At 40.0% G+C, this 27,087-nt stretch overlaps 2 protein-coding genes across 2 annotated transcripts in view; one reads left to right on the top strand and one right to left on the bottom strand.

Moving 5' to 3' along the window:
- Window positions 1-808: 808 nt before the first annotated feature.
- atp5pf (ATP synthase peripheral stalk subunit F6) lies at window positions 809-6,232 on the top strand. The gene is made up of 4 exons (XM_061985055.1): window positions 809-934; window positions 5,103-5,272; window positions 5,458-5,582; window positions 6,141-6,232. Exons 2-4 carry the CDS (start codon window positions 5,103-5,105, stop codon window positions 6,167-6,169), a joined length of 324 nt encoding a protein of 107 aa, XP_061841039.1. The 5' UTR covers window positions 809-934; the 3' UTR covers window positions 6,170-6,232.
- Window positions 6,233-9,660: 3,428 nt separating this feature from the next.
- Window positions 9,661-27,087, bottom strand: part of jam2a (junctional adhesion molecule 2a) — a 36,455-nt gene continuing 19,028 nt past the window's right edge. The window contains 6 exon segments of the mRNA XM_072915873.1: window positions 9,661-10,742; window positions 13,900-13,933; window positions 18,043-18,058; window positions 18,222-18,329; window positions 21,997-22,099; window positions 22,181-22,368. Coding sequence (XP_072771974.1) covers window positions 10,704-10,742; window positions 13,900-13,933; window positions 18,043-18,058; window positions 18,222-18,329; window positions 21,997-22,099; window positions 22,181-22,368 — 488 coding nt within the window. The 3' untranslated portion in view covers window positions 9,661-10,703.

Raw genomic sequence — 27,087 nt, 5'->3', positions numbered from 1 at the left:
TGTGGAGGGGGGGCACATGAAGTGCTGGCTGTCCAGAGTCGGGACCAAGGGTGGACCGCTCGCCTGTGCATCGGTTGGGGACATCTCTGCGCTGTGGGGGTCACCCACATCTGCGGTCCTCTCCAAGGTTTCTCATTGTCATTCTCTTAGACATCCCACTGGGTTGTGAGTTTTTCCTTGCCCTTATGTGAGATCTGAACCGAGGATGTCGTTGTGGCTTGTGCAGCCCTTTGAGACACTTGTGATTTAGGGCTATATAAATAAACACTGATTGATTGATTGATTGAATATATTTAATATCATGAAGACAATATGTTGTCTTCATGATATTGTAGTCTATTATTTTAATATATTTACAATAATGTGGGCTATATTTTAGAGTACTAATGTATTATCATTATGAAAAATCCCCTCAACCCAAAATGGATTAACTCGCTGGAATAAAAAAGACAATATAACATACATCCATAAACGTGGACGCATTTGAGAAAGTGCAATATATTTATCTGTACAGTAACCTATCTATTTATTTATATATGCACATTATTGCTTTTTTATCCTGCCCTACCATGAGCTAATGAAATTAAATTTTGTTCTTATCTGTACTGTAAAGTTCAAATTTGAATGACAATAAAAAGGAAGTCTAAGTCTAATTTATAGGCTACATAATATTGTATTAATTGAATAGTCATATATTGATAGTAGTATGATGTATGGGCTAATCAGTTTAAATCAGATGGCATGCAATAAAGTGTGTTTGCAGGAAAAAGGTAATTTTATCCAGGCTGCCCTCACCAACCAGCCCAGCCCACTACTCATTACCCACAATACACCGCGGTGACGCTCACCAACGCGCCCGCCCCGCTACTCATTTACCCACAATACACCGCGGTCGTCCACAGTAGGTTGTTGGCTCCGAAGTGTCAAATCCAAGGTGAGTTGTGTGTAATAATGCCAATAAGTACTGTTTAGCTGACATATATTTATTAACATGTTGAATATTCGGTTAAACGGACATGAGTTTATTTAATGGGTTTGCGTCATTTGTGTCAAGCAACGCTTGCTGTTTAGCCCGCGAGCTAAGGCTAGCATGTTAGCTTGGGACGGTAAGCAGTTAGCAATACACAAACGACCTTGTATTGTGTGTCGGTCAACCACTGAAAATATCAAATAAACGTATTTAAGTCAATAATAAATAAAACATTCAAGACGTCTAAAGACTAACGTGTCCATCTTATTGTGTTTCACCCGAAATAGCAAACTAGATAAATGGAACATGCTGGGTGATCATATTTTCATTAGCGTAAATTTACTCATATTATACTAAGTTTACTTAAAGATGCCTTATAATGTTTAACACATTTAAATGATATCTTCTCTACATTGATAAAAAAAAACGTCTTATTTTACAAAATACATCTATTAGCAAATTCAGAAGAAATTCAGATTATCAGGGGTTAGCTCAGTGGTTCTTAACCTTGTTGGAGGTACCGAACCCCACCAGTTTCATACGCACATTCACCGAACCCTTCTTTCGTGAAAAATAAAATGTTTTTTTTTTTCAAATTCAAGACAACGTTATATGTTTTTGGTAACACTTTAGTATGGGGAACATATTCTAAGTAACAAAGACTTAATTTAGAGTTATTTGGTTAGGTTTGGTTTACTATGAATTGATTATCGTGGACCCCGACTTAAACAAGTTGAAAAACGTATTCGGGTGTTGCCATTTTGTGGTCAATTGTACGGAATATGTACTGTACTGTGCAATCCACTAATAAAAGTTTCAATCAATCAGGGTTAGGGTTAGAGGGTTGGGTTCGGGTTATAATGAGGCCATGCAGAATAAGGCATTAATACGTACTTAATAATGACTAGTTAAGAGCCAATATGTTACTAATTTGCATGTTAATAAGCAACTAATTAATGGTGAATATGTTCCCCATACTAAAGTGTTACCATGTTTTTATACTGGTGCACAAAATGAGCCGTGCATGAACATCACCTTGTTCAAAGAACAAAACCAACACAGTGCATAAACTCACAACAAATTACACACCTTCAAATCAGTCTAACTTCTGCTGTTGCCGTATCATTAATACGCCGATAGGGAGAAGTTTTTATTTACACCATGAGTCAGGTGTGTCTTGACCTCCGCCGAACCCCTGAGGCCGACTCACCGAACCCCTAGGGTTCGATCGAACCCAGGTTAAGAACCACTGGGTTAGCTCATGTTGCGTTAAATATGCCTAAAATAATATATATTTGGCAAGTTTCATCCATCCATCCATTTTTTACCGCTTGTCCCTTTTGGGGTCGCGGGGGGTCGCTGGAGCCTATCTCAGCTACAATCGGGCGGAAGGCGGTGTACACCCTGGACAAGTCGCCACCTCATCACAGGGCCAACACAGATAGACAGACAACATTCACACTCACATTCACACACTAGGGCCAATTTAGTGTTGCCAATCAACCTATCCCCAGGTGCATGTTTTGGAGGTGGGAGGAAGCCGGAGTACCCGGAGGGAACCCACGCAGTCACGGGGAGAACATGCAAATTCCACACAGAAAAATCCCGAGCCCGGAATTGAACTCAGGGCTACTCAGGACTTTCGTATTGTGAGGCAGATGCACTAAACACTCCTCTGTACATCTAATAGCAAATTCAGAAGCAAATTCAGATGATCAGGGGTTAGCTCATGTTGCATTAAATATGCCCAAAATAATAAATATTTGGCAAGTTTCAATTGTGCTAAAACAACTTGATTATAAATTCATAATAGAAATAATGTATCTTCTGTATTAGGAAATACAATGGCTTGTAAGAAAATATATATTTTCAAGTCTTACTGGAAAAATGGATAACTGTGTGTGTGTATATTTATATATATATATATATATGAAACAATATTAGCTTTTTTTTTTTTTTTAGCAAGGCCAGCTTTAACAGAAATAGCTCTCACAAACTTTTCGGTTCAATGATGTAAACCAGGACATTTTCCTCACTTTATTGAAAAAAAATGGTGTGACTGGACACATCCTAGGAACAGTGATGGGCAGTAACAGGCTACATGTAGCTAAGCTACGTAGCTTAATGGCATTTTCCAGTAGCTTGGCTATAGCGAAGATCATTTTAGACCCATGTAGCGAGTAGCTTAGCTACGAGCTATAACGAGAGAAAATGTACTGTGAATCCAGGCCAAACAAAACATGGAGAAAATACAATGACCTGGATGAATGAGAACATCCATACATACGGAGAAAATCCATGATGATTGGTTGGTGTTCGTATGATGAGTCACAATTGGCCAAGGCTAGGGAGAAACATTATGGACTGGCCAGTCAGAGGCAAGATAAGGCGGGGTCATCAAAACTAGTGAGCAACATAATAACACACACACGCACTCATGTCACATGATGACGAGGGAGTCAGAGACCGAGGCACGCTTCAAGCAAAAACAAAAAACATATTTGAAAACGTCAGAGGAATTCTCTCCCGCAGTTTAGATTTTTCCTTCAGTGATGATGTTGATAAATAATGCGTGTCCTTGGCCATATTTTGACAAATGTGTGCGTTAGGAGAAGACAATGTCCAAAACCTTAGTTTTTAGTTGTTTACTCTATCAACCAAAATCATAACTGCTCTCTTCATCTAAGATGTCCAACACAAATTTAGGAACCCACATTAAGGTGAGTTGAGTTCATGAAAAGTTTGACTGCACATAATCATTACTAACTGTCCCAACAACACATAAGTCAATGTTTTTTTTGTCACAATATAGATTTATGCTGTTTTTTTACTGTAGGTTGAGAAAATTAATAACCTGTTAGGAGTGGGCCAAAGAAAAGGCAAACTAAATAAATACATATAGTGGGGTGTGGGGACCCCCAGAGGTAGTTGTAGGGTGTCCCCAGCTAAATGACAGATAGTTAATAGTAATGGACCCTTATTGGGTCCATTTGTACACTCTCATTTACGTTAACATAAATATTATACATGTGGGCCCATAGATAGAAATGCTGTTAAATGTAGCTTTGATGTACTTTTGCTGTGTAGCTTGTAGTGTAGCTTGCGACAATTCTCCAGGGATAGCTTCCCATTTAGCTTAGCTCACTGGTTCTTAACCTGGGTTCGATCGAACCCTAGGGGTTCGGTGAGTCGGCCTCAGGGATTCGACGAAGCCTCCGCCGCGGAGGTCAAGACACACCCGACTCATCATGTAAATAAAAACTTCTCTCTATCGGCGTATTAATGATACCCCCAAACAATGTTCCCTCTAATTTTCCATATGCTTGAGCAAATGCAAAAACTCATTGAGCATTCAGTGGAGCACATGTGAGCAACGTCAGATGTGCACATGCACTGTGGCCACACCAGCAGCACACCAGTCCCAAACCTGACTAAATAACAAGTTACATGTTTTATTATTATAATCAAATGACAGGAGTCATTTCCATGAGATTATTTTCTAATATAAGTGTTTTGGCCCACTTACAATGACAATAACAAAAAATTTAGTTTTTCATGAGCTGTGTACTAGTGTTGTAGTGTTGTAACTGGTGGGGGTCCTGCTTTGGAAATAATTTGTACCCCTTTCAGATATCGCATTTAGGTCCCACTAAAACAACATGTGAATGTTTTAGTGAAATGAAATGTAAACATGGGATCATGTGTACATTCCTGTAACGTTCTGTTTGTAAAATATATCTTTAATAGTATTTACTTAATATAATAACATCATTAAATTAAGAAAAAACATTTTATTTTTCACTAAAGAAGGGTTCGGTGAATGCGCATATGAAACTGGTGGGGTTCAGTACCTCCAACAAGGTTAAGAACCACTGGCTTAGCGACATTTAATGTAGAGTAACTTGTAACTTAGCTTACTACATTTTTCAAGTAGCTTGCCCATCACTGCCTAAGAACACAGAACATTTGGTCATGCAAGTGTAGCTGATGCTGTTTATGTGCTTAAATCCTTAAAGGGGTGTTGAGAATCAGTAAAGTGTTTTTATGTCTAAATTTAAATAGCTTGATTAATACCCCAGGACAGGCACCAAGGGAATTTGTCAGCTCAGTAACTTCATGTGTGTTCCTCCAGATGGCGCTCAACCTCTTCCAGCAGTTGTCCTTGAGGCTGCGTTCGGCCGTCAACCTGACCCTGCGCAGGAATATCGGCATGTCTGCAGTCTTGTTCAACCGGGCCAAGGAGCTGGACCCTGTGCAGAAACTGTTCCTGGACAAGATCCGTGACTATGCCACCAAGAGCAAGTCAGTCAACACCTGTCAAAAATACTTGCACATAAAAAACACCCTAGTAGTCGTATATGTCTAAAAGTCGGGTTGGTGACCGAATAATATAAATGTTGATAATGGCGGCTCCATGTTGGTTGAACTTCAATCACAGTTCAGCATGTCTCTTTTCAACATTTTTTTTGATACCTTGGCTCTCCCAGGGCTTCTGGCGGCATTGTTGATGCAGGCCCTTCTTATCAGAAGAACATGGTCGAGGAAGTATCCAAACTAGAGAGGCTATACGGCGGAGGAGACCTCACAAAATTTCCCGAATTTAAATTCCAAGGTAAGATTGAACTCCCGATGTTTTTTCCTCCTGTTCAACCCTATCCTTGCCTTGAGAAATGTGTATGCTCACTTCAACTGTTTTTGTGTGCATTCTGGTTAAGACATGTTGTTATAACAACAGTGTTCTTTTGCTGCTTTTAAAGTTATTATTGTGGCTCATCTTTGTATCCCAAGTGTTTTAACTCTGGCCTTGGTTGACTGTGTCATGTTGAATAATACTTATGATGAAGGCACTCATAGTTGATGATAAAGATCAAGCAAAATTCCTGAACTTTTAGTGACTGTGACCATTCTTTTTTTCCAAAATTGCCGTGACACTATTTTTTGTTCATTTCGCTGTTGTCTTGTGATTTATCTCTGTCTAAAAATACTCTGCATTGATGACGCCATTCAAGACAGATGACTTTCACTTTTATAGTCCGCTTCAAGTTGTTTTGGGAACGTTTTATCTCGGCACTTAACAGTATTGTTTTGAAGTTGAAGTTCCAGTTTTTGACCAGTCTTGTACATCTTTTTAATTGTAACTGATTGTCTCTGTTGTTGTTTTTTCCCCCAGACCCCAAGTTTGCTGAAGTGACCAAGTGAATGCTGTTAACCTGGTTCTACATGTACCCGGTGTGTTATATTTAATAAAAAAATAGATTTAAATATGGGTGTATCTTTGTAATGGTGTATTTGGGCTTAATGAACAAGATAATTATTTTTATCAAAATAAATGTAGTAAAGGGAGTATTATTAATTCCATTTTATCATACATTGGTTTTTGTACGCTCTAGTTTTACATTTTGTCTCGGTTATTGTACGGCCAATCGTTGGGCGTAAAAAACGAGTCCCTTTTTTAAATGCAGATTATTCCGTGGATTTGAGCGCCCAAACAAAGAATCCCACTCTTTGGTGACTCGGTTTCTGTGCTTTTATTGATTACAACTGCGGAAAGAAAAAACACCATTGAGCCAATTAAAGTTGCGAGTGGCATCACTTTGATAAAGGTGAGATACAGTTGCATTTAAAAAAAAAAGAACACCTAGAGCCAACAAGTCTTATAAGTAAACTTGATATGAAATATACATTTGTTCATTTAATTTGTCTTTTAAATATATTTAGCATTGTTTTCTTGTTGCAAAACTACAATTCTCTATAAAATGTGTACCGTATATAGAATGTTTTGTGTCTGTAGCACAATACTTGGATATACATTGTTCCTAATGTAATTTAAAAAAAAAAAAAAAAAAAAAAAATCTTTTTTAAACGGTTTACTAACAAAAACCAAGGTACCACTGGGGTATTGCATCAAATACTGCTGAGCGTAGATGTGTTGGAGCCACAGAAGTTGTTGGGGGCTGTACAGAGAGTAGGCCGGGAACGCTGTTTTGGTCATCGGGGACCCAAACAGCGTTCCCAGCATACAGTTAGATAAACTGTTAGATATATTTGGCTAGATATTATTTCTCAGTCTGAGTACAGCTAAAAAACGCCAAAAGAAAACTGCATTCCTCACACTTGAACAATTAACCCTTTGCAGGAAAATTGCAAATATAATTTTTAATTTACCTGTTTTTTTAACATGTGCTACATTCAATTCTAACTTTTTCATTGTAATCTCTGGAGGATGCAATTGCTATTATTTGTTACACTGTGTCAGCATTACTTGCTGTGGAAAAGCTCATTAGGTCAACAACTTGAAAGGTGGTCTAAGACTTGCAGTTTTGCGTATTGTGTAAAGTAATCTGTGGCTTGTAAACGTAACTCAAATAGAAATCAACATAAAGGGTCAAGAAAATAATGAGTGATCATTCATGGCATTTAATATAATAATAATAATAAAAGACGTTAAAGGCTAGATTTGACACGCCCCTTTGAGCTGCGGGCCTAAGCGAGTAGGGGGGAAATGCCAGGATGTTCCATTTTTTCTAGACAGCAAAGGCGACAAAAACGCTGGGACGTTGTGCTGCCTAGGGTTGCAAAATTAGCCAAACAGTTGAAACTGCAACACTGGCAATAACCTTTTTATAAGTTGTGTGATACCACTGATTTTGTTTACCATCCGAAACAGTAAAATTCCGTCTGGTATCGGCGATACCGATACTTTGTGCAAATATACTCGTGTGTGTGTGGTAAAATTTTAAAAAGTGTAAAGTGTATTTCAAGTGTTACTGCTGTTGGGGAATCATTTTCAAACAATATAAACTCCCAGGTTGAAATGATGGCGTTATTCAAAACTGAATAACGCCATCTTGGTTATATTCAACTCTGTATGTAGTCTAAGTGTCTCCAAATACTCTAAGCCAGTGGTTCTTAACCTTGTTGGAGGTACCGAACCCCACCAGTTTCATATGCGCATTCACCGAACCCTTCTTTAGTGAAAAATAAAATGTTTTTTCTTAATTTAATGATGTTATTATATTAAATAAATACTATTAAAGATATATTTTACAAACAGAACGTTACAGGAATGTACACATGATCCCATGTTTACATCTCATTGTGCAACATGTGAATGTTTTAGTGGGACCTAAATGTGATATCTGAAAGGGGTACAAATTATTTCCAAAGCAGGACCCCCCACCCAGACAAATTCAAGACAAAGTCATATGTTTTTGGTAACACTTGAGTATGGGGAACATATTCTAAATAACAAAGGCTTAATTTAGAGTTATTTGGACATTAGGGGAACATATTCTTAGTAATAAAGACTTAATTTAGAGTTATTTGGTTAGGGTCAGGGTTAGAGGGTTAGGGTTATAATAAGGCCATGCCAAATAAGGCATTAATAAGTACTTAATAATGACTAGTTAAGAGCCAATATGTTACTAATTTGCATGTTAATAAGCAACTAATTAATGGTGAATATGTTCCCCATACTAAAGTGTTACCATGTTTTTTTACTGGTGCATAAAATGAACCGTGCATGAACATCACCTTGTTCAAACAACAAAACCAACACAGTGCATAAACTCAATCAATCAATCAATGTTTATTTATATAGCCCTAAATCACAAGTGTCTCAAAGGGCTGCACAAGCCACAACGACATCCTCGGTACAAAGCCCACATAAGGGCAAGGACAAACTCACCCCAGTGGGACGTCGATGTGAATGACTATGAGAAACCTTGGAGAGGACCGCATTTGTGGGTACCCCCCCCCCCCCCCCCCCCCTAAACTCACAACAAATTACAGACCTGCAAATCAGTCAGCTGTTGCCGTATCCGTAATACGCCGATAAGGAGAAGTTTGTATTTACACAATGAGTCAGGTGTGTTTTGACCTCTGCCGAACCCCTAGGGTTCGATCGAACCCAGGTTAAGAACCACTGCTCTATATGAAGTAACGCTATACATATCAAAAGTAATTATATTTTGATTTGAGAATCGATATTACAGCATAAAGAGCTGGTATCGGCAGTGTTGATACGCACATCACTTTGTATTATCAATTGTGTATCAACAGCGCAAGATTTAACATTGACGATAAAGTAAACCAGATAAAAATGGGTTGAGAAATGAGAACAGGCCCCCTGTTCTACCCACTAGAAGTAGTAAGTACACAGGGACACGTGCCGACCTAAGGGAGGCGAGGAGATTTGAGAAGTTTGTGACAAGAATGAAAAGAAAAAAGGGAGTCTGGCATTTATAGTGTAACTCACATAAATATGATCAAATTCTCAAAATTAGTTAAACTCAAGGCGGTTGCAGAACACGTTCTCCAGAGAAGCAGTGGGCTAGTCCAATAACATGCTTTAATGTTTTTTTAAATTCTCATTTGAATGTGATAAAAGATGGATTGTAATAGTGCAGCTTCTCTCACTGGTGCCAGTGATATCATATATTGAAGTGTTTTTGTCTGGAATTTGCTGATAACTGCATGTGAACCAAATGTCAACTGACCTAGTTGAGGCTCTGCTGTCACTTTGAATTGTGCTGAAGTGACAGCACTTGAGGCCAAAGATCAGAGGCGCAGTTTATTCCTCTCCAGGATAAATATTTGAAGCCCAAAGTTATGTCATGCATGACCTGTTACCTTTTTGTGCCAGCGCGGCTTTAATGTCAAGCTCTGGAGAGGCACCAAACAATGGCTTACTGTGATCTGTGGCAAATTGAGATCCAGATATAGAGAAAGGACAAAAATAGTCGCTTGATGAAATTTTCAGGTGGAATGTAAGCGACTTTGAACCGTTGCACATCGTCATCAAGCTCCCAGATTACCGCTTTTCTTCTCCATGTGGGTACAAAGTGGTCATGTTGACGTAATTTTCTCATTAGTTTGAATAACACGACCAATGCATTTTTTTATAGAAAACATTTTTTTTTTTTATTGATACAACATTCAAATTAAACTCTGAACAATCCATTCACACTGTCTAAAAACAGACACACAACAGTGGCACAAAATATAAAGACAGAAAAAAGTAAGGCAAGTTCTTTACAAAAACTGATCTGTTGATAAATATGACAGACAAATTAAAAAGGCACAAGGTATATATATATATATATTGTATATATCAAAAAAGACCATGCAGGCACATTAGGATGGAATGGGGTTGGTCTTTAGTCATAATTTCCTGGGCTGGGTTTTTGTGTTATTAACACCGTGGACATGTGGCCCTTTGTACACTGGGGCCCCAGTGTTATATATAGAATGGCAAGTGGAGCAATACTGAGGTAAACTGCATTTTGTTGTTGTTAAAAAAACAATGCAGTATAATGAAGAGGATTGTTTCAATGCAACATAATTCCTTAAAGTAGTAGGTCTTTGGTAAAAGAAAATATACTGTAGGACGTGAAAATAATTGGCCTGCTTAGGGGACAAAACAAATCCCAAACCAGCTGAAGTGGGTCTGTTCCAACATTGACCACCAGGGGGGAGCAGAGTGACATCAAACTATATTTAATTCCACATAAGCAGGACTACCCACACAGCAAAGCAAGAGTATGCAGCATCGCTAATGTCAAACTTGCCCTTTATCACCCCCCTAAAAATGAGAAATAAAAATAAAAGGAGTAAAGGATAAAAAATTGGCATATAATTGGAAGATCACAAGCTCGTTCCGAGTCTGCTCCTGGGGAGGAATAAACCCAGGATCCAGAGTTGGCACCTTATTCCCAAAAGGCTGGCCATCTTCTCAGAGCATGAATGACTGTGTGTGTTTGAAATCCTGTGGCTGAAACAGACAGAACAATATGTCACATGTTTGTGTGACCATGTTGTTTGGTGACTTGCACTTGATTAGCAATTGTTGTCTCCTCACTACAACCATAACTGCATAAACTCTCTTCTTGTTTTGTGCCATTTTGATCCCTTTTGCTATCATTGTGAGGGCCATTAACAGTTTCACAATACCAACACAATAAGTGAAATAGTTTCTTATTCTCTTATTACATTGTTTGAGCAAAACAAAGTCAATAGTAACAAAATAAAAAAATAAAAACTAGAATGTTCTACTTAATACAATGATTTGTTTTTGCCCCTCAAGTCCTTCTGTGTCCAAGGAAGTGTTCCATGAGTTTGTAAACTAACAAAAACACAAAAAATTGATTTTGAGAAAATTCAAAAATTGACCTGATCACTCCAGTATCGATCATACACTGACTGATACTGCCCTTGGTATCGACACCACCTATTTATGGATTGATCTGCCCTCCTCTTACGTGTTGTGTACTGACTGTGGCAATGTTAACCTCACCAACAGTTGTTATAAACTCCTATTATTCTACTTATTTATAACGGATTACTTTTGCTTCCAGCTACACTTCTTAAAGTTTACTAAGCACTTATTTCTTGTTGTCATTTAAAGCTATTTTAACGGTTAGCTTTGCTACTAGCATGCCTGCTACTGCCTTGCTCTAGGCGTACTACGTGTTTAGCCTCGTCCTCCATTGATAGGTGCATGATAACGATACTTAAGATACTAAGAAGTATGGTTTATTTGCCATAACAGAGGTGAAGCGACTCCAGCACATAATTAGCTGCTAGCCACTTGTCAGCCGGGGGACTAAAAATAAATAATGTCAACCAGCGGGGGACTAAAAATAAATAATGTCAACCAGCGGGGATCAGAGTTTGTGATCGGCATTAAAAGACATTAATTGTCAATGGCGATCCCAGATTTTTTATGAAATATCAACCGATACTGATCGGTAGCCAATCGATCGGCACATCCCTCAGTTGAATCGATACTGGTTTTGAAAGATAACATTTTTGGTACTTTTGTGTGTTCATGTGGTCATAACATCTAAATTGTTTAACACTGAGCTGATAACTGTGCTGTCCAGTTGTTATTTCTTGTTTGTTTTTTTTACACATCTGAGTGTCATTTGAAAGTATCCAATAATTTCGTATATCTCAGCTGTAATTTTCAATGGTTAAAATCATCATGTAAAATCGCTTCTGCTAATCAGGATCATGTCTGGCATATTCAATGTTAATTAGCATCGGGCTAGCGCATTTTGAAAATTAGAGCCTTACTTTTGAGCTCATGCTTGCTTTGTTTGCATGACGTCACGCGCAACAGAGATATGGAAATATGGCATTACCGTATTTTTCGGAGTATAAGTCGCACCTGCCGAAAATGCATAATAAAGAAGGAAAAAAACATATATAAGTCGCACTGGAGTATAAGTCACATTTTTGGGGGAAATTTATTTGATAAAACCCAACACCAAGAATAGACATTTGAAAGGCAATTTAAAATAAATAAAGAATTGTGAACAACAGGCTGAATAAGTGTACGTTATATGAGGCATAAATAACCAACTGAGAACGTGCCTGGTATGTTAAAGGGGAACATTATCACCAGACCTATGTAAGCGTCAATATATACTTTGATGTTGCAGAAAAAAGACCATATATTTTTTTAATCGATTTCCGAACTCTAAATGGGTGAATTTTGGCGAATTAAACGCCTTTCTATTATTCGCTCTCGGAGCGATGACGTCACAATGTGATGTCACATCGGGAAGCAATCCGCCATTTTCTCAAACACATTACAAACACCGAGTCAAATCAGCTCTGTTATTTTCCGTTTTTTTCGACTGTTTTCCGTACCTTGGAGACATCATGCCTCGTCGGTGTGTTGTCGGAGGGTGTAACAACACGAACAGGGACGGATTCAAGTTGCACCAGTGGCCCAAAGATGCGAAAGTGGCAAGAAATTGGACGTTTGTTCCGCACACTTTACCGACGAAAGCTATGCTACGACAGAGATGGCAAGAATGTGTGGATATCCTGCGACACTCAAAGCAGATGCATTTCCAACGATAAAGTCAAAGAAATCTGCCGCCAGAAACCCAAGGAAAAGAGAGCGGATGAGGGTATGTCTACAAAATATATTAATTGATGAAAACTGGGCTGTCTGCACTCTCATAGTGCATGTTGTTGCCAAATGTATTTCATATGCTGTAAACCTAGTTCATAGTTGTTAGTTTCCTTTAATGCCAAACAAACACATACCAATCGTTGGTTAGAAGGCGATCGCCGAATTCGTCCTTGCTTTCTCCCGTGTCGCTGGCTGTCGTGTCGTTTTCGTCGGTTTCGCTTGCATACGGTTCAAACCGATATGGCTCAATAGCTTCAGTTTCTTCTTCAATTTCGTTTTCGCTACCTGCCTCCACACTACAACCATCCGTTTCAATACATTCGTAATTTGTTGAATCGCTTAAGCCGCTGAAATCCGAGTCTGAATCCGAGCTAATGTCGCTATAAACTTGCTGTTCTTTCCGCCATGTTTGTTTGTATTGGCATCACTATGTGACGTCACAGGAAAATGGACGGGTGTATATAAAGATGATTAAAATCAGGCACTTTGAAGCTTTTTTTTTTAGGGATATTGCGTGATGGGTAAAATTTTGAAAAAAACTTTGAAAAATAAAATAAGCCACTGGGAACTGATTTTTAATGGTTTTAACACTTCTAAAATTGTGATAATGTTCCCCTTTAACGTAACATATTATGGTAAGAGTCATTCAAATAACTATAACATATAGAACATGCTATACGTTTACCAAACAATCTGTCACTCCTAATCGCTAAATCCCATGAAATCTTATACGTCTAGTCTCTTACGTGAATGAGCTAATTAATATTATTTGATATTTTACGGTAATGTGTTAATAATTTCACACATAAGTCGCTCCTGAGTATAAGTGGCACCCCCGGCCAAACTATGAAAAAAACTGTGACTTATAGTCCGAAAAATACGGTATTTGATTTGATCTTAATTGGTAACTGGTAGTACCGACGGAATTCCTATGAAAGTACGGAATTTAGTACCCATCTCGGCCAGCAGGACAACGTAGCGACAATGAAAAAGTGACACTTACTTCTTGAGGCGGAGGGATATAGTTGACATTGGACCTGAAAGACAAAGCAAAGATAACTTCAAATTGTTTGAAAGTCACGACCTTGATGTTGGACGGTCTTAATCTAAAACCTATATTTCATCCTAATCTTAAACATAAATCTACCCCCACATAATAGGTTGAAGAAAAAACTGCCTATGAGCAGGTACCGGTTCAGCTAATCTATGTCTCTGTCATGCTGTCTTAGGTGTTACACTCACGTGTCCTCAGTTCTGTTCAGGTTTTGTCTGCTGATGTGAGCAGCACCGTGACACTCGGAGATCCAAAATGACCTGTTGGGCGGGGGTGGGTGGGGGTCAGGTTGGCGGTGGCTTTAAACGAGTTCAAAATGAGGGCCTGATTTAAGACTGGCACTGCACACCATGCTTTATTTTTTTATTGCGCAAATTACTTCATTAACCGCTAGGGGTGTCCCGATCCGATATGGTACATCAGTCTGATATTAGCACAAAAAAAAAAAAAGTATCTCATTATATCCATCCATCCATTTTCTACCGCTTGTCCCTTTTGGGTTTGTCAGCTTGTATCTAAAATCTCTGATACAAGCAGCCCTAAAGTTCAACAGCCAGTTAACATCTAAATGTCCTCCAATAAACACACGAGGTTGGTCTTTTCTTGTATTTTAGTCAAGTAATTTACGAAACGTAAACATGGTAGGCTATGGGCTACTAGAGCTAGCAGCTACACAACAGCTAAGCATACAAGCTAGCCATATGTAATACATGTCTTTAATTGAACAATAGTGCAGTCTAGAACACCGCATTTATTCAAATAAACAAGTATCAACAATTTACAGTTGCACATTGCTTACAGATACAAAGTCTCCAAGACAGAAGTGTACTAGAAAGTATCCAGTAACAAACGATTCCACATCATTCAACAGACTGCGTCATGATCATAGCTTAAGGATTTATCGGCGGCCGCTGATTACTACAGGTGTAATAAAACGATCGATTTTTGAATGAATCGTGATTCTTACTTGTAACGATTCAATCGTTTAGAAAAAGAAAACCTTTTTTTTTTTTTTAATGTGTCCTGTTCAGACACATCGAGAGGAGCCAGATGAGGTGGTTCGGGCATCTGGTCAGGATGCCACCTGATCGCCTCCCTCGGGAGGTGTTTAGAGCACGTCCGACCGGTAGGAGGCCACCGGGAAGACCCAGGACACGTTGGGAAGACTATGTCTCCCGGCTGGCCTGGGAACGCCTCGGGTTCCCCCGGGAGGAGCTGGACGAAGTGGCTGGGGAGAGGGAAGTCTGGGCTTCCCTGCTTAGGCTGCTGCCCCGCGACCCGACCTCGGATAAGCGGAAGAAGATGGATGGATGGATGGATGTTCAGACACTTTTTGACGTAGGCGCCCATATCTTCTGTTGAGATTTACTTTTGAAAAGAGAAATGTGGGTTACTTCTCTTGTTGCCTTATTTGTATTTACTTTATTAAATGTTTGGCTAGAATTTTATTAAACAAAACCAGCTTTCTTTTAAGTAATATAGAAAGTTATCGGAGCTGTTATCTATTTCAGTGTTTTTCAACCACTGTGCCGCGGCACACTAGTGTGCCGTGAGATATTGTCTGGTGTGCCGTAGGAAATTATGCAACTTCACCTAATTGGTCCAAAATATCCTTCCATTTTCTACCGCTTGTCCCTTTTTGGGGTAGCGGGGGGTTGCTGGAGCCTGCATTCGGGCGGAAGGCAGGGTAGACCCTGGACAAGTCGCCACCTCATCACAGGGCCAAATATTTTTTGCAAATCAATAATTATAATAATGTGTCGTTGTCTAGTGCAGTGTTTTTCAACCTTTTTTGGCATGTAAAAGGTATCCATCCATCCATTTTCTACCGCTTGTCCCTTTTGGGGTATGTAACGCTTAAACCAAAAATGAACAAAAGGCAAGTCCCGCTAGGAAAAGGCACTGAAGCATAGGGATGGCTATGCAAAACAAAAGTAAAACTGAACTGGCTACAAAGTAAACAAAATCAGAATGCTGGACGACAGCAAAAACTTACAGCGTGTGGAGCAGGGAGACGGCGTCCACAAAGTACATCCGTACATGACACGACAATCAACAATGTCCCCACAAAGAAGGATAGCGTACGCACAACTGAAATAGTCTTGATTGCGAAAACAAAGCAGGTGCGGGCAATAGAACTCAAAGGAAGGCAAACAGGAAGGGTCACCAAATAAACAGCGCAAGACAGGAACTAAAGCACTACACACAGGAAACAACAACACACTCAAAATAAGGCACGACAACCTGGTGGAGTTTCATTTTTTAACCTTTTCAGCTGGTGGTGTGCCTCCCGTATTTTTTTTTATGAAAAAAATGTAACGACTGGGTCGCATAGTGATGCGGGTGTGGTTCTCCCAAGGATGCAGACGGCTTCGGACACAGCTTGCAGGTAGGAAAATGATTTATTTTAAATATAAATCATATGATGGATAAACAAAAAACATGCATGTAGCACAAAAGGCAAAACAAAAGGACTAGCGTGGGAGCTAGCAGGAAAAAATAGCATAGCGTGAAAAGCTAGCAGAATCAAAATAGTCGTTAACAGTTGTATGGGAACAAACTACGAAGCCAGACCGAGTGAGGCCAGAGCAAAGACTAAATAGCCCTCTGATTAGCGCCCGGGCAACAGGTGCGCGTCCCGAACACTAACCAGAGGCAGGTGCGCACAATCTGCCGTCATGGCAACAGAAACAAACTAAACTCAAGGTGCTGAAAACACGTGACACAAACATAAACAAACTCTGATCCGGGCAGCGGATCGTAACAAAAAATGTGCCTTGGCTCAAAAAAGGTTGAAAAACACTGATCTATTTGACGAAGGAATGTAGTTCATCATAGAACTGGCACCCAATGTTGTTAAAAAGTATTGATTTTGAATCGAGAATCGTATTGAGTGGGTGCCCCAAAGATTCCCAGTCCTACTAATTACCACTTCGCTTCACCTAAAAGACAGCTTAAGTCCATTCTAGGAGATTGACAAGGAATAGGTTAGTGTTTTCATATCTACAGATTTTCTTTGTTTGAGTCATTTCACATGATCAAGCCCTTTGTAATATTCTATAAAACCACAGAACAAAAGTTTGTATGATTCGTGTTGATGTATGTTGCTATCGGCCAATAGAATAGGGAAGAAGTCGTATGGGGACACCCCTATCAGCCGCACATGTACATGTACATCATGATGTGGCAGCGCTCAGGTGGTCGAGTGATGATCCATTCACATGCAGCATCCAATAGAAATAAATGCTTTTTATTGCCTCTGGCGTTAGCCAAGGCTCCGGTTTAGGCCCACTCTTCATCTCTTTGTTTTGTTGTGTGTTTGGATGATGTTAGAACCCTCCAAACCCGCCGTGACCTTTTTTAATGTATTTTCTAAAGTCGAGATACATCCCTGATCTACTTCCGTGCCTTGTTTGACTCGTGCATCGGAAAACACGTCGCATCGTCTCTGTGAAGAAGAAGTGGCTGCTATAAATAGGAAGTTGACAGTGACAGCTCCAGTTAGCTCGGTGGGATAAGCATCAGACTTTAACCTCGACAAAAGAGCTTCGCGACGAAGCCCCGCGCCGCCTCTCCGTCAAACGCTGCACGGCAACAAGCGAGTCATCACATAAAGGCAGGCGGGATCCTGTCGGTCGGTCCCACCAGCGCGTGCGTGGTCAGCCGGGCCTTAGAATGTCCTGTCACTCTGTGTCGTTATGGCAACTCTTCTCAATAATCCTTCTCAAGTGATCCCGTCCAATCAGTTTAATAGGCTGCAATCATCTGACATCTCCGAGCTGATTAACAGTCACTAATTACTGCACAATTAAGTCACGCCGATTGTCGCGCGTGTGCGCTTGCTGGGTCAGCTCAATTGTCAGACAAAGTTTGGACAGATGTACCACGCAAGTGTTATTTACATGTGCCGGTGCCATAAATACACCCTTATAGACACACGCTCGGGCACAGCTGTCACTCCGCTCTGGCCTGACTCAGCACGCAGACACGCGTCTAAGTGCAACAACAAACCCCCCCCCCCTTCAATCCTCTGTTTACGATATTAGGCCATGTTTGCTCACGTCAATGTTAATGCAATCACAGAGCTCTTACCTTCCTCTGTGTCCTGCTGGCAGATGATCCCACGCGGGCCATGCAAAGGCAAAACGAGAGGCGGACATCACTTTTGTTTTTATTCAGTAACAACGTGCCGCCGCGATTCATTTAAATAAAAAAATAAAAAAGTCTATTAAGTGGAACAAGGAAGCGGCAGTGGCGACGAGATAACTCACGGCTGAAGAAGCCATTGCGGTGAAGCAGGAATCCCCCGCAGCTGCAGACCATGACGAGCAGGCAGACCACAATCACTGCAACCACCACGGCCGTGACGTTGACGTCCTCTGGAATGGCAACACAAACACAATTAACGATTCGTTACATTTTGCCCGTAGTCGACTATCATTGCAATCTATGGCATTGTTTTTTAAGAGGGGGAAAAAACAGATTGTGATGATAGTAGTCAGTGTAACGTATTTGCAGGTATCAACAGATCTAATTTAATGCTTTTTAATGCAACTTAAAACACAATGAATGCCCATGTCGTGCTGCAGATCATTTTTATATGTAGTCAAAAGCATATGGACAAAATTGTTGACATTAACTGTGGCCAAATTAAATAATTTTTTAAACATATCATTTATATTAATAATGCAAGTAATGCTTTCAAACGCAATAAACATTTTTCATTTGTGGTATTTTTTGTCATTGTAATTAGAAGGTCAATAAGTTAATTGTGCTAAATAAGTAAACAAACTAAACATAAAAAATGGAATAAAATGGACTCAATCTCTGCTAGAAAAAAATGCTCTTTAAATAATTATTGAACATTTTGTAGAGCAGTTTTTTTCCCCCAATTGGAAAAACTGGGTCGGGTGGTTGGTTTGTTGTCTTTTTTTGTTGCCAGTTGCAATTGTATGACATTTTTTTAATGCCTCTGAACAACGTCATTTTTGCTTTTTAATGCTAATTAAGACCTTAAATTTTGCAAAATCCATGTAATTACTTTGAATGCTTTTTTGATGACCCGCAGAAACCCTGTATAGGTATACTATAGTTATAGTTGGGCGGCATGGCGTAGTGGGTAGAGCAACCGTGCCAGAAACATGAGGGTTGCAGGTTCGCTCCCCGCCTCTTACCATCCAAAAAATCGCTGCCGTTGTGTCCTTGGGCAGGACACTTCACCCTTTGCCACTCACACCGGTGAATTGAATGATGAATGATGGTCGGAGGGGCCGTTGGCGCAAATTGCAGCCACGTTTCTGTCAGTCTACCCCAGGGCAGCTGTGGCTATGAAAGTAGCTTACCACCACCAGGTGTGAATGAATGATGGGTTCTACATGTAAAGTGACTTTGGGTACTTAGAAAAGCGCTATATAAATCCCAGGTATTATTATTATTAGTATTATTATTATTAAACTCCAGACTAGGCCCCCTTAGCCCAGTCTAGATTGTATTTTTTTACTCATCGTTTTCCCCAGCGTTTGACCTTTTTCTTATCTTTGGCGACCCATCAGCGTTCCTGTCCTGTAAGCCTGTACACTGTTTGTTTGTCTAATCTTGAACGGGTTTGTGCTGAAAACATAGCTTCGTTGCACTTGTGCAACGACAATAAAGTCCTGTCCTATCCTATCCTTAAAGTTAAAGTACTAATGGTTGTCACACACTATAGAATACTGTCCATCCATCTATTTCCTACCGCTTATCCTGTTCGGGGTCGTGGGGGGTGCTGGAGCCTATCTCAGCTGCATTTGGGCAGAAGGCGGGGTACACCCTGGACAAGTCGCCACCTCATCGCAGGGCCAACACGGATAGACAGACAACATTCACACTTACATTCACACACTAGGGCCAATTTAGTGTTGCCAATTAACCTATCCCCAGGTGCATGTCTTTGGAGGTAGGAGTCACGGGGAGAACTTGCCAACTCTACACAGAAAGATCCCGAGCCCAGGATCAAACCCAGGACCTTCGTATTGTGAGGCACACGCTATAGAATACTGATAAGTCAAAATTTCAAGATTATAATTATAATCAGACAAAAACACAGGATTATTTCTTACATTGGCCCTGATGTAAATCCTTTGTTTTAGCCTTTAAAGCCCTCCATTATCCAGGGACTTATTTCCTGAGTTTGTAAACAAAAACAAAAACGACTTAAGATTTTTTGATAATAAAAAATACTGCTCTAACCACTGTGGTATCGTCCTGGCACTGTACTACTTGGTGTTGTTACTGTTGATATTTGTATTGATCCGCCCACCTTTGTTTACATTCAAAAGCTCTAGCGTAGCGGTTAGCACATCTTTCTACGGAGTGTAGTGTAGCGTGTTTAGCTGTTCCTCGTCCTAGGATACTTGTAGGGAAGGTAGTTTATTTGCCGCCATGGAGGTGATAATTGCCGACTTAGAAGCGGCTTTGCACAGTGGAGGGACATTAGCCGCTAGCAAGGACGCTACATTGTGTTGAGGACACGTTTGTTCGCTTGTCACTGTCAAATTTGCAGGACACGGCAAGAACGTGTAATCAACATCAGTGTTGGGGTAGTTACTGAAAACCAGTAACTAGTTACTTTACTTCAAAAGTAACTCAGTTACTAACTCAGTTACCTACACCAAAAACTAATGCGTTACTGTGAAAAGTAACTATTTAGTTACTTTTTTTTTTTAAAAGCTCCCATCAATGCCCTTTTAGCCTTCATTTCAGTACTGTTATTGCACTGGAGAATAATACAATGTGTTGATCAACTTGACATGCATTTGCATCACTGAACTCTGCTAAGCAATGTGGTCTACATACAACACACAAAGACAAATATATGTTTCAAAGGGCCAATTTGTTTGTTTAAGGCCAGAACAAATTGACAAAACTATTTGAAATAGCTGCAACATAACATACATAAGTAACAAACAGCATAATAACAACATAGCTGTAAACCTGGCTTCACCTAAGGAAGGCACACGTGACATACACAAAGCCTAACCAGGCAGATTTGAATGGTTGTTTTGGGCAGTAGACGGGATCTTTGATCCAAGACACAACTTACATTTAACTAAAATGTTATTTTCTTTGTGCTCGACAAAAGAAAATAAGTGATAATATCTCCATGTTAAGACACTCGACTGCGGCTCCGTTGTTAGTAAACACAGACACGGCCCTTCCCTCCCCTCCCCTCCCCACACCCAGACACACACAGAGCGCGCCTCCGGCTTGTGACACAAGAACATTCAGAAGGACGACACCGCAGCGCTCCAATAAAACACACTCAGATCTTCTGTTTCTAGCCGATACTACATAAAAAATAATGTAAAATAACGCAGTAACGCATCATGTAGTAACGGTAACTAAGTTACTGAATATAAAAAATAACGCGTTAGATTACTAATTACCGCCGAAACTAACGGCGTTACAGTAAGTAGTCCCAACACTGATCAACGTGCATTATCATGATATAACGGCCACATTTATATCGTCTACTGCATATTGCGCAACCCTTACGTCACATGATGTAAATATATCCACTATAAGGTAATTATTTCAGATACTTTTTAAAGTAATACAACTTTTTACACGGATAAATGAATAAAAACGTAGAGATTGCATTGTTCAATGCCTGACGACTCCACTGCGAGATTGATAGTTGAATCATACTCCTCTGAATCGAATCGTCGATTATTTGAAGACAGCCCTAAGAACAATCTTATTTTTTTACAGCTGAAGCTCTAGTTTGGACCAAAATACAACAAAGAAGTCCTTCATGGCGTATCAACGTGCTGGTAAAGGTGAGGACTCGTTCATATTTTACAAGCGGGGGGCTTTTCCTCTCCACTGCTTCGCTGATTTTGCCCAGTGCTGAAAGGTGTGAGTGCGTGCGCACACACACACACACACACACACACACACACACACACACACACACACACACACACACACACACACACACACACACACACACACACACACACACACACACACACACACACACACACACACACACACACACACACAGACCTATCGTCATGTGCTTGCCCTCGCACATCTTAGGCTTCCCCACGCCGTTGGAAGCCAGGCAGCTGTAACGACCACTGTCCTCTTTTGCCACAGCTTTGAATTCCTGCGGACCAGACAGACAGTTAACTGAAGACTGATGAATGTCCTGGAGCAACTTCGGCGTTCTGATAGTAAAAATACTCACCAGTACTCCTGTGTGGGAGTTGATTAGATATGTGGCGTTGGCGTGGCGTGTCACGCTCATCAGCAGGTTGTCCTTGTACCAGGAATACGTAGCAGGCGGGATGCTTTGCTGGTCCCGACAGCGCAGCTGCACTGCAGAGCCCGTGACCGCCGCACTCGGGATTTGGCAGGACGGCGTGTTCGGGGGCACTGTGGGAGTACATGATCACTGCACGAGCCATTCCAATGTACAGGTTTATTTTGTAATATTCCTTCTTTTTCGCCAAAAGTCTGCCCCAGTTTTCATATCCCATCTTGGTTGAAGTACAGCCAGACATTGTGTATAACAAACTATTGACTCTGTGCTTTTTTAGTACATAGTGGGGGCGAAAGAAAGTTCCAACATTTGGATAAAGAAGGCAAGGGACACTATTGAATTAAAGACAGAACTCCAAGCAGGGCTTTTCATCCGGCCCCTGAGGTCAGTTAAAAACTTTGGAGACACACACTTTTTCCGCAAATTCCTAAACACTCGAGAGTGCTCGTGTTGTATAGAGGAACTTGGACCACTGTAAACACATATATAGATCCTCACATTGACGTTTTAACCTTTCTAGCAAACATAGAACACTAAGGTCCAAACTTGTGATTGACATAACTGAGGTGGCAGCGACACCAGCGAACATTATCACCAGACCTATGTAAGCGTCAATATATACCTTGATGTTGCAGAAAAAAGACCATATATTTTTTTAACCGATTTCCGAACTCTAAATGGGTGAATTTTGGCGAATTAAACGCCTTTCTAATATTCACAACGTGGCGTCACATCGGGAAGCAATCCGCCATTTTCTCAAACACCGAGTCAAATCAGCTCTGTTATTTTCCGTTTTTTCGAATGTTTTCCGTACCTTGGAGACATCATGCCTCGTCGGTGTGTTGTCGGAGGGTGTAACAACACTAACAGGGACGGATTCAAGTTGCACAAGTGACCCAAAGATGCGAAAGTGGCAAGAAATTGGACGTTTGTTCCACACACTTTACCGACGAAAGCTATGCTACGACAGAGATGGCAAGAATGTGTGGATATACTGCGACACTCAAAGCAGAAGCATTTCCAAAGATAAAGTCAAAGAAATCTGCCGCCAGACCCCCATTGAATCTGCCGGAGTGTGTGAGCAATTGAGGGACAAAGGACCTCGGTAGCACGGCAAGCAATGGCGGCAGTTTGTTCCAGCAGACGAGCGAGCTAAACCCCCTATCGACCCTAGCTTCCCTGGCCTGCTGACATCAACTCCAAAACTGGACAGATCAGCTTTCAGGAAAAGAGCGCGGATGAGGGTATGTCTACAGAATATATTAATTGATGAAAATTGGGCTGTCTGCACTCTCAAAGTGCATGTTGTTGCCAAATGTATTTCATATGCTGTAAACCTAGTTCATAGTTGTTAGTTTCCTTTAATGCCAAACAAACACATACCAATCGTTGGTTAGAAAGCGATCGCCGAATTCGTCCTCGCTTTCTCCCGTGTCGCTGGCTGTCGTGTCGTTTTCATCGGTTTCGCTTGCATACGGTTCAAACCGATATGGCTCAATAGCTTCAGTTTCTTCTTCAATTTTGTTTTCGCTACCTGCCTCCACACTACAACCATCCGTTTCAATACATTCGTAATCTGTTGAATCGCTTAGGCCGCTAAAATCCGAGTCTGAATCCGAGCTAATGTCGCTACAGCTTGCTGTTCTATGCACCATGTTTGTTTGTGTTGGCTTCATTCACTATGTGATGTCACAGGAAAATGGACGGGTGTTTATAACGATGGTTAAAATCAGGCATTTTGAAGCTTTTTTTAGGGATATTGCGTAATGGGTAAAATTTTGAAAAAAAACTTCGAAAAATATAATAAGCCACTGGGAACTGATTTTTAATGGTTTTAACAATTCTGAAATTGTGATAATGTTCCCCTTTAAGGACCTTCTGCAAAAAAGCCTGTCAAAGATCATTTCTATGACCACACTCCAGGGTTTTTAAATGTGAGTCTCTCACAAGTTTTTTTGAACTGAACTCAGAGGCCATCAGTTGAAAAGCCCACATGATGAAAAAGAGAGGACCTAAAATAGAACCTTGAGGAACACCACTAGTATAACTAAAGAAGTTGAATAAATGACTACTGACTGTATCTGAAATAAACAATCTACAGCAACACCTTAGTTACATAAATCACATTAGGAAAAAATGTGTAAAGGCCAAAAATAAGAGGACTTAAAGGGGAACATTATCACAATTTCAGAAGGGTTAAAACCATTAAAAATCAGTTCCCATTGGCTTATTTTATTTTTCGAAGTTTTTTAAAAAATTTTACCCATCACGCAATATCCCTAAAAAAAGCTTCAAAGTGCCTGATTTTAACCATCGTTATAAACACCCGTCCATTTTCCTGTGACATCACATAGTGAATGAAGCCAACACAAACAAACATGGTGCATAGAACAGCAAGCTGTAGCGACATTAGCTCGGATTCAGACTCGGATTTTAGCGGCCTAAGCGATTCAACAGATTACGAATGTATTGAAACGGATGGTTGTAGTGTGGAGGCAGGTAGCGAAAACAAAATTGAAGAAGAAACTGAAGCTATTGAGCCATATCGGTTTGAACCGTATGCAAGCGAAACCGATGAAAACGACACGACAGCCAGCGACACGGGAGAAAGCGAGGACGAATTCGGCGATCGCTTTCTAACCAACGATTGGTATGTGTTTGTTTGGCATTAAAGGAAACTAACAACTATGAACTAGGTTTACAGCATATGAAATACATTTGGCAACAACATGCACTTTGAGAGTGCAGACAGCCCAATTTTCATCAATTAATATATTCTGTAGACATACCCTCATCCGCGCTCTTTTCCTGAAAGCTGATCTGTCCAGTTTTGGAGTTGATGTCAGCAGGCCAGGGAAGCTAGGGTCGATAGGGGGTTTAGCTCGCTCGTCTGCTGGAACAAACTGCCGCCATTGCTTGCCGTGCTACCGAGGTCCTTTGTCCCTCAATTGCTCACACACTCCGGCAGATTCAATGGGGGTCTGGCGGCAGATTTCTTTGACTTTATCTTTGGAAATGCTTCTGCTTTGAGTGTCGCAGTATATCCACACATTCTTGCCATCTCTGTCGTAGCATAGCTTTCGTCGGTAAAGTGTGTGGAACAAACGTCCAATTTCTTGCCACTTTCGCATCTTTGGGTCACTTGTGCAACTTGAATCCGTCCCTGTTAGTGTTGTTACACCCTCCGACAACACACCGACGAGGCATGATGTCTCCAAGGTACGGAAAACATTCGAAAAAACGGAAAATAACAGAGCTGATTTGACTCGGTGTTTGAGAAAATGGCGGATTGCTTCCCGATGTGACGCCACGTTGTGAATATTAGAAAGGCGTTTAATTCGCCAAAATTCACCCATTTAGAGTTCGGAAATCGGTTAAAAAAATATATGGTCTTTTTTCTGCAACATCAAGGTATATATTGACGCTTACATAGGTCTGGTGATAATGTTCCCCTTTAAAAACAACACAGCACTCCTGCAACTCTGACAAAATAAAGATACCAAAAATCAAATGTCTACTGTAGAGGACACTGGTTCTGTGGAAAATGTCTAAAAAAAACTAAAACTGAAGGGAGAAGTACGGTCCTTAGCTTTTTGGTAATGTGGCTCTCAAAACAATTTAGTTGTTGACTATCCCTGCTCTCAGCTCATTGCCGTCTTCGCCAACAAGATTCTTCTGTAAAGGTAAAAGCAATGTTAAATGTACATTTTTACATTTCATTTGTTTTTTTAATGTATTTTACATCATTTTCTACATGTCAAACTAAGAATTATTTTCGATAAAATGTGTTTTGTGTTTATATTTTTGGGTGTCTCGAATGGAAATGGGTACCGACTGAATTCCGTCGTTACTTGTCACTGGCAGATTCATAGCGGACTGCCTATGTTAAAGGTGGAAATCTGTGGGCACCTCATGATTCTACTCCATTCCGATTCTTGGGGTGACTATTTGATTCAGAATCCAACACGATTCTCGTAATATGTTATTTGGTAGATAAATGATCTAAATAAAAAAAAAAGTGGCCAAAAAAACATTTTTTAAAAAGGATTTTTCAAATAGTATTTACAAAAATCACAGAATGTTAATCAATCAAAAGAAAATAGAGCAACTCCAACCAAATTGCAGTTTTACAATACTTAGACATTTACAAAGCAAATACAATAATTATTAAATACTATACTACATAAAAGAAAACCCAAAAATTATAAAAGCAACAGTAGAAATAATATTAATAGTGATATTAAAATAAATGGTAGTTGTTAGATGTTTTTAATGCAAAAATCGATTCTTAAATATAAATACAGAAAAAAAATTTGCAAATAATTAATTTATTTTAAATAGATTCTCTAAAACGATAAATCGATTTAGAATTGGAATAAATAAACATCGCGATATGGATGTGAATCATATTTTGAGCACCCCTACCCCATGTAACAATTCCGCATGTCAACAAAGCAAGCAAGCCTGATAGAAAGCGCTCCAACACACGTAAGGTTCCACTTTTCTAAATGCTCTAGCTCGACGCTAATTTACATTGTATATGCCATTTACATGCTACTGATTAGCATACGCGATTTTACATGGCATGGCAATGTCAACACCTCCAAACTTGAAATCCAAATTACAACTAAGATGAACAGCTGGTGTGAAATTCAACTTGATGGCAAAGACTACTTCCTGACTACGACAACACACCGAGGACAAACTGTGAATGCATAGTGGAAAATGACTCAGAAGTGTAAGACAAACTGCACAGTTAATATATCAGTTAATATATTACCTCGTCATTTTTTTCCTTTAATTTTATCATGAAGACACAGTAAAGTACGGAA

Source organism: Nerophis lumbriciformis, linkage group LG23 (assembly GCF_033978685.3).
Source record: "Nerophis lumbriciformis linkage group LG23, RoL_Nlum_v2.1, whole genome shotgun sequence".
Classification (NCBI taxonomy): domain Eukaryota; kingdom Metazoa; phylum Chordata; class Actinopteri; order Syngnathiformes; family Syngnathidae; genus Nerophis; species Nerophis lumbriciformis.
The sequence above is the reverse complement of the archived record's forward strand: the minus strand, read 5'-3'. Positions and strand labels throughout refer to the sequence as shown.

Excerpts from the sequence above, each read along its gene's own strand:
- atp5pf (XM_061985055.1), top strand. The coding sequence starts at position 5,103 with ATGGCGCTCAACCTCTTCCAGCAGTTGTCCTTGAGGCTGCGTTCGGCC. Across the intron at positions 5,273-5,457 it reads GACTATGCCACCAAGAGCAA|GGCTTCTGGCGGCATTGTTG; the intron begins GTCAGTCAACAC and ends TGGCTCTCCCAG. Across the intron at positions 5,583-6,140 it reads TCCCGAATTTAAATTCCAAG|ACCCCAAGTTTGCTGAAGTG; the intron begins GTAAGATTGAAC and ends TTTTTCCCCCAG.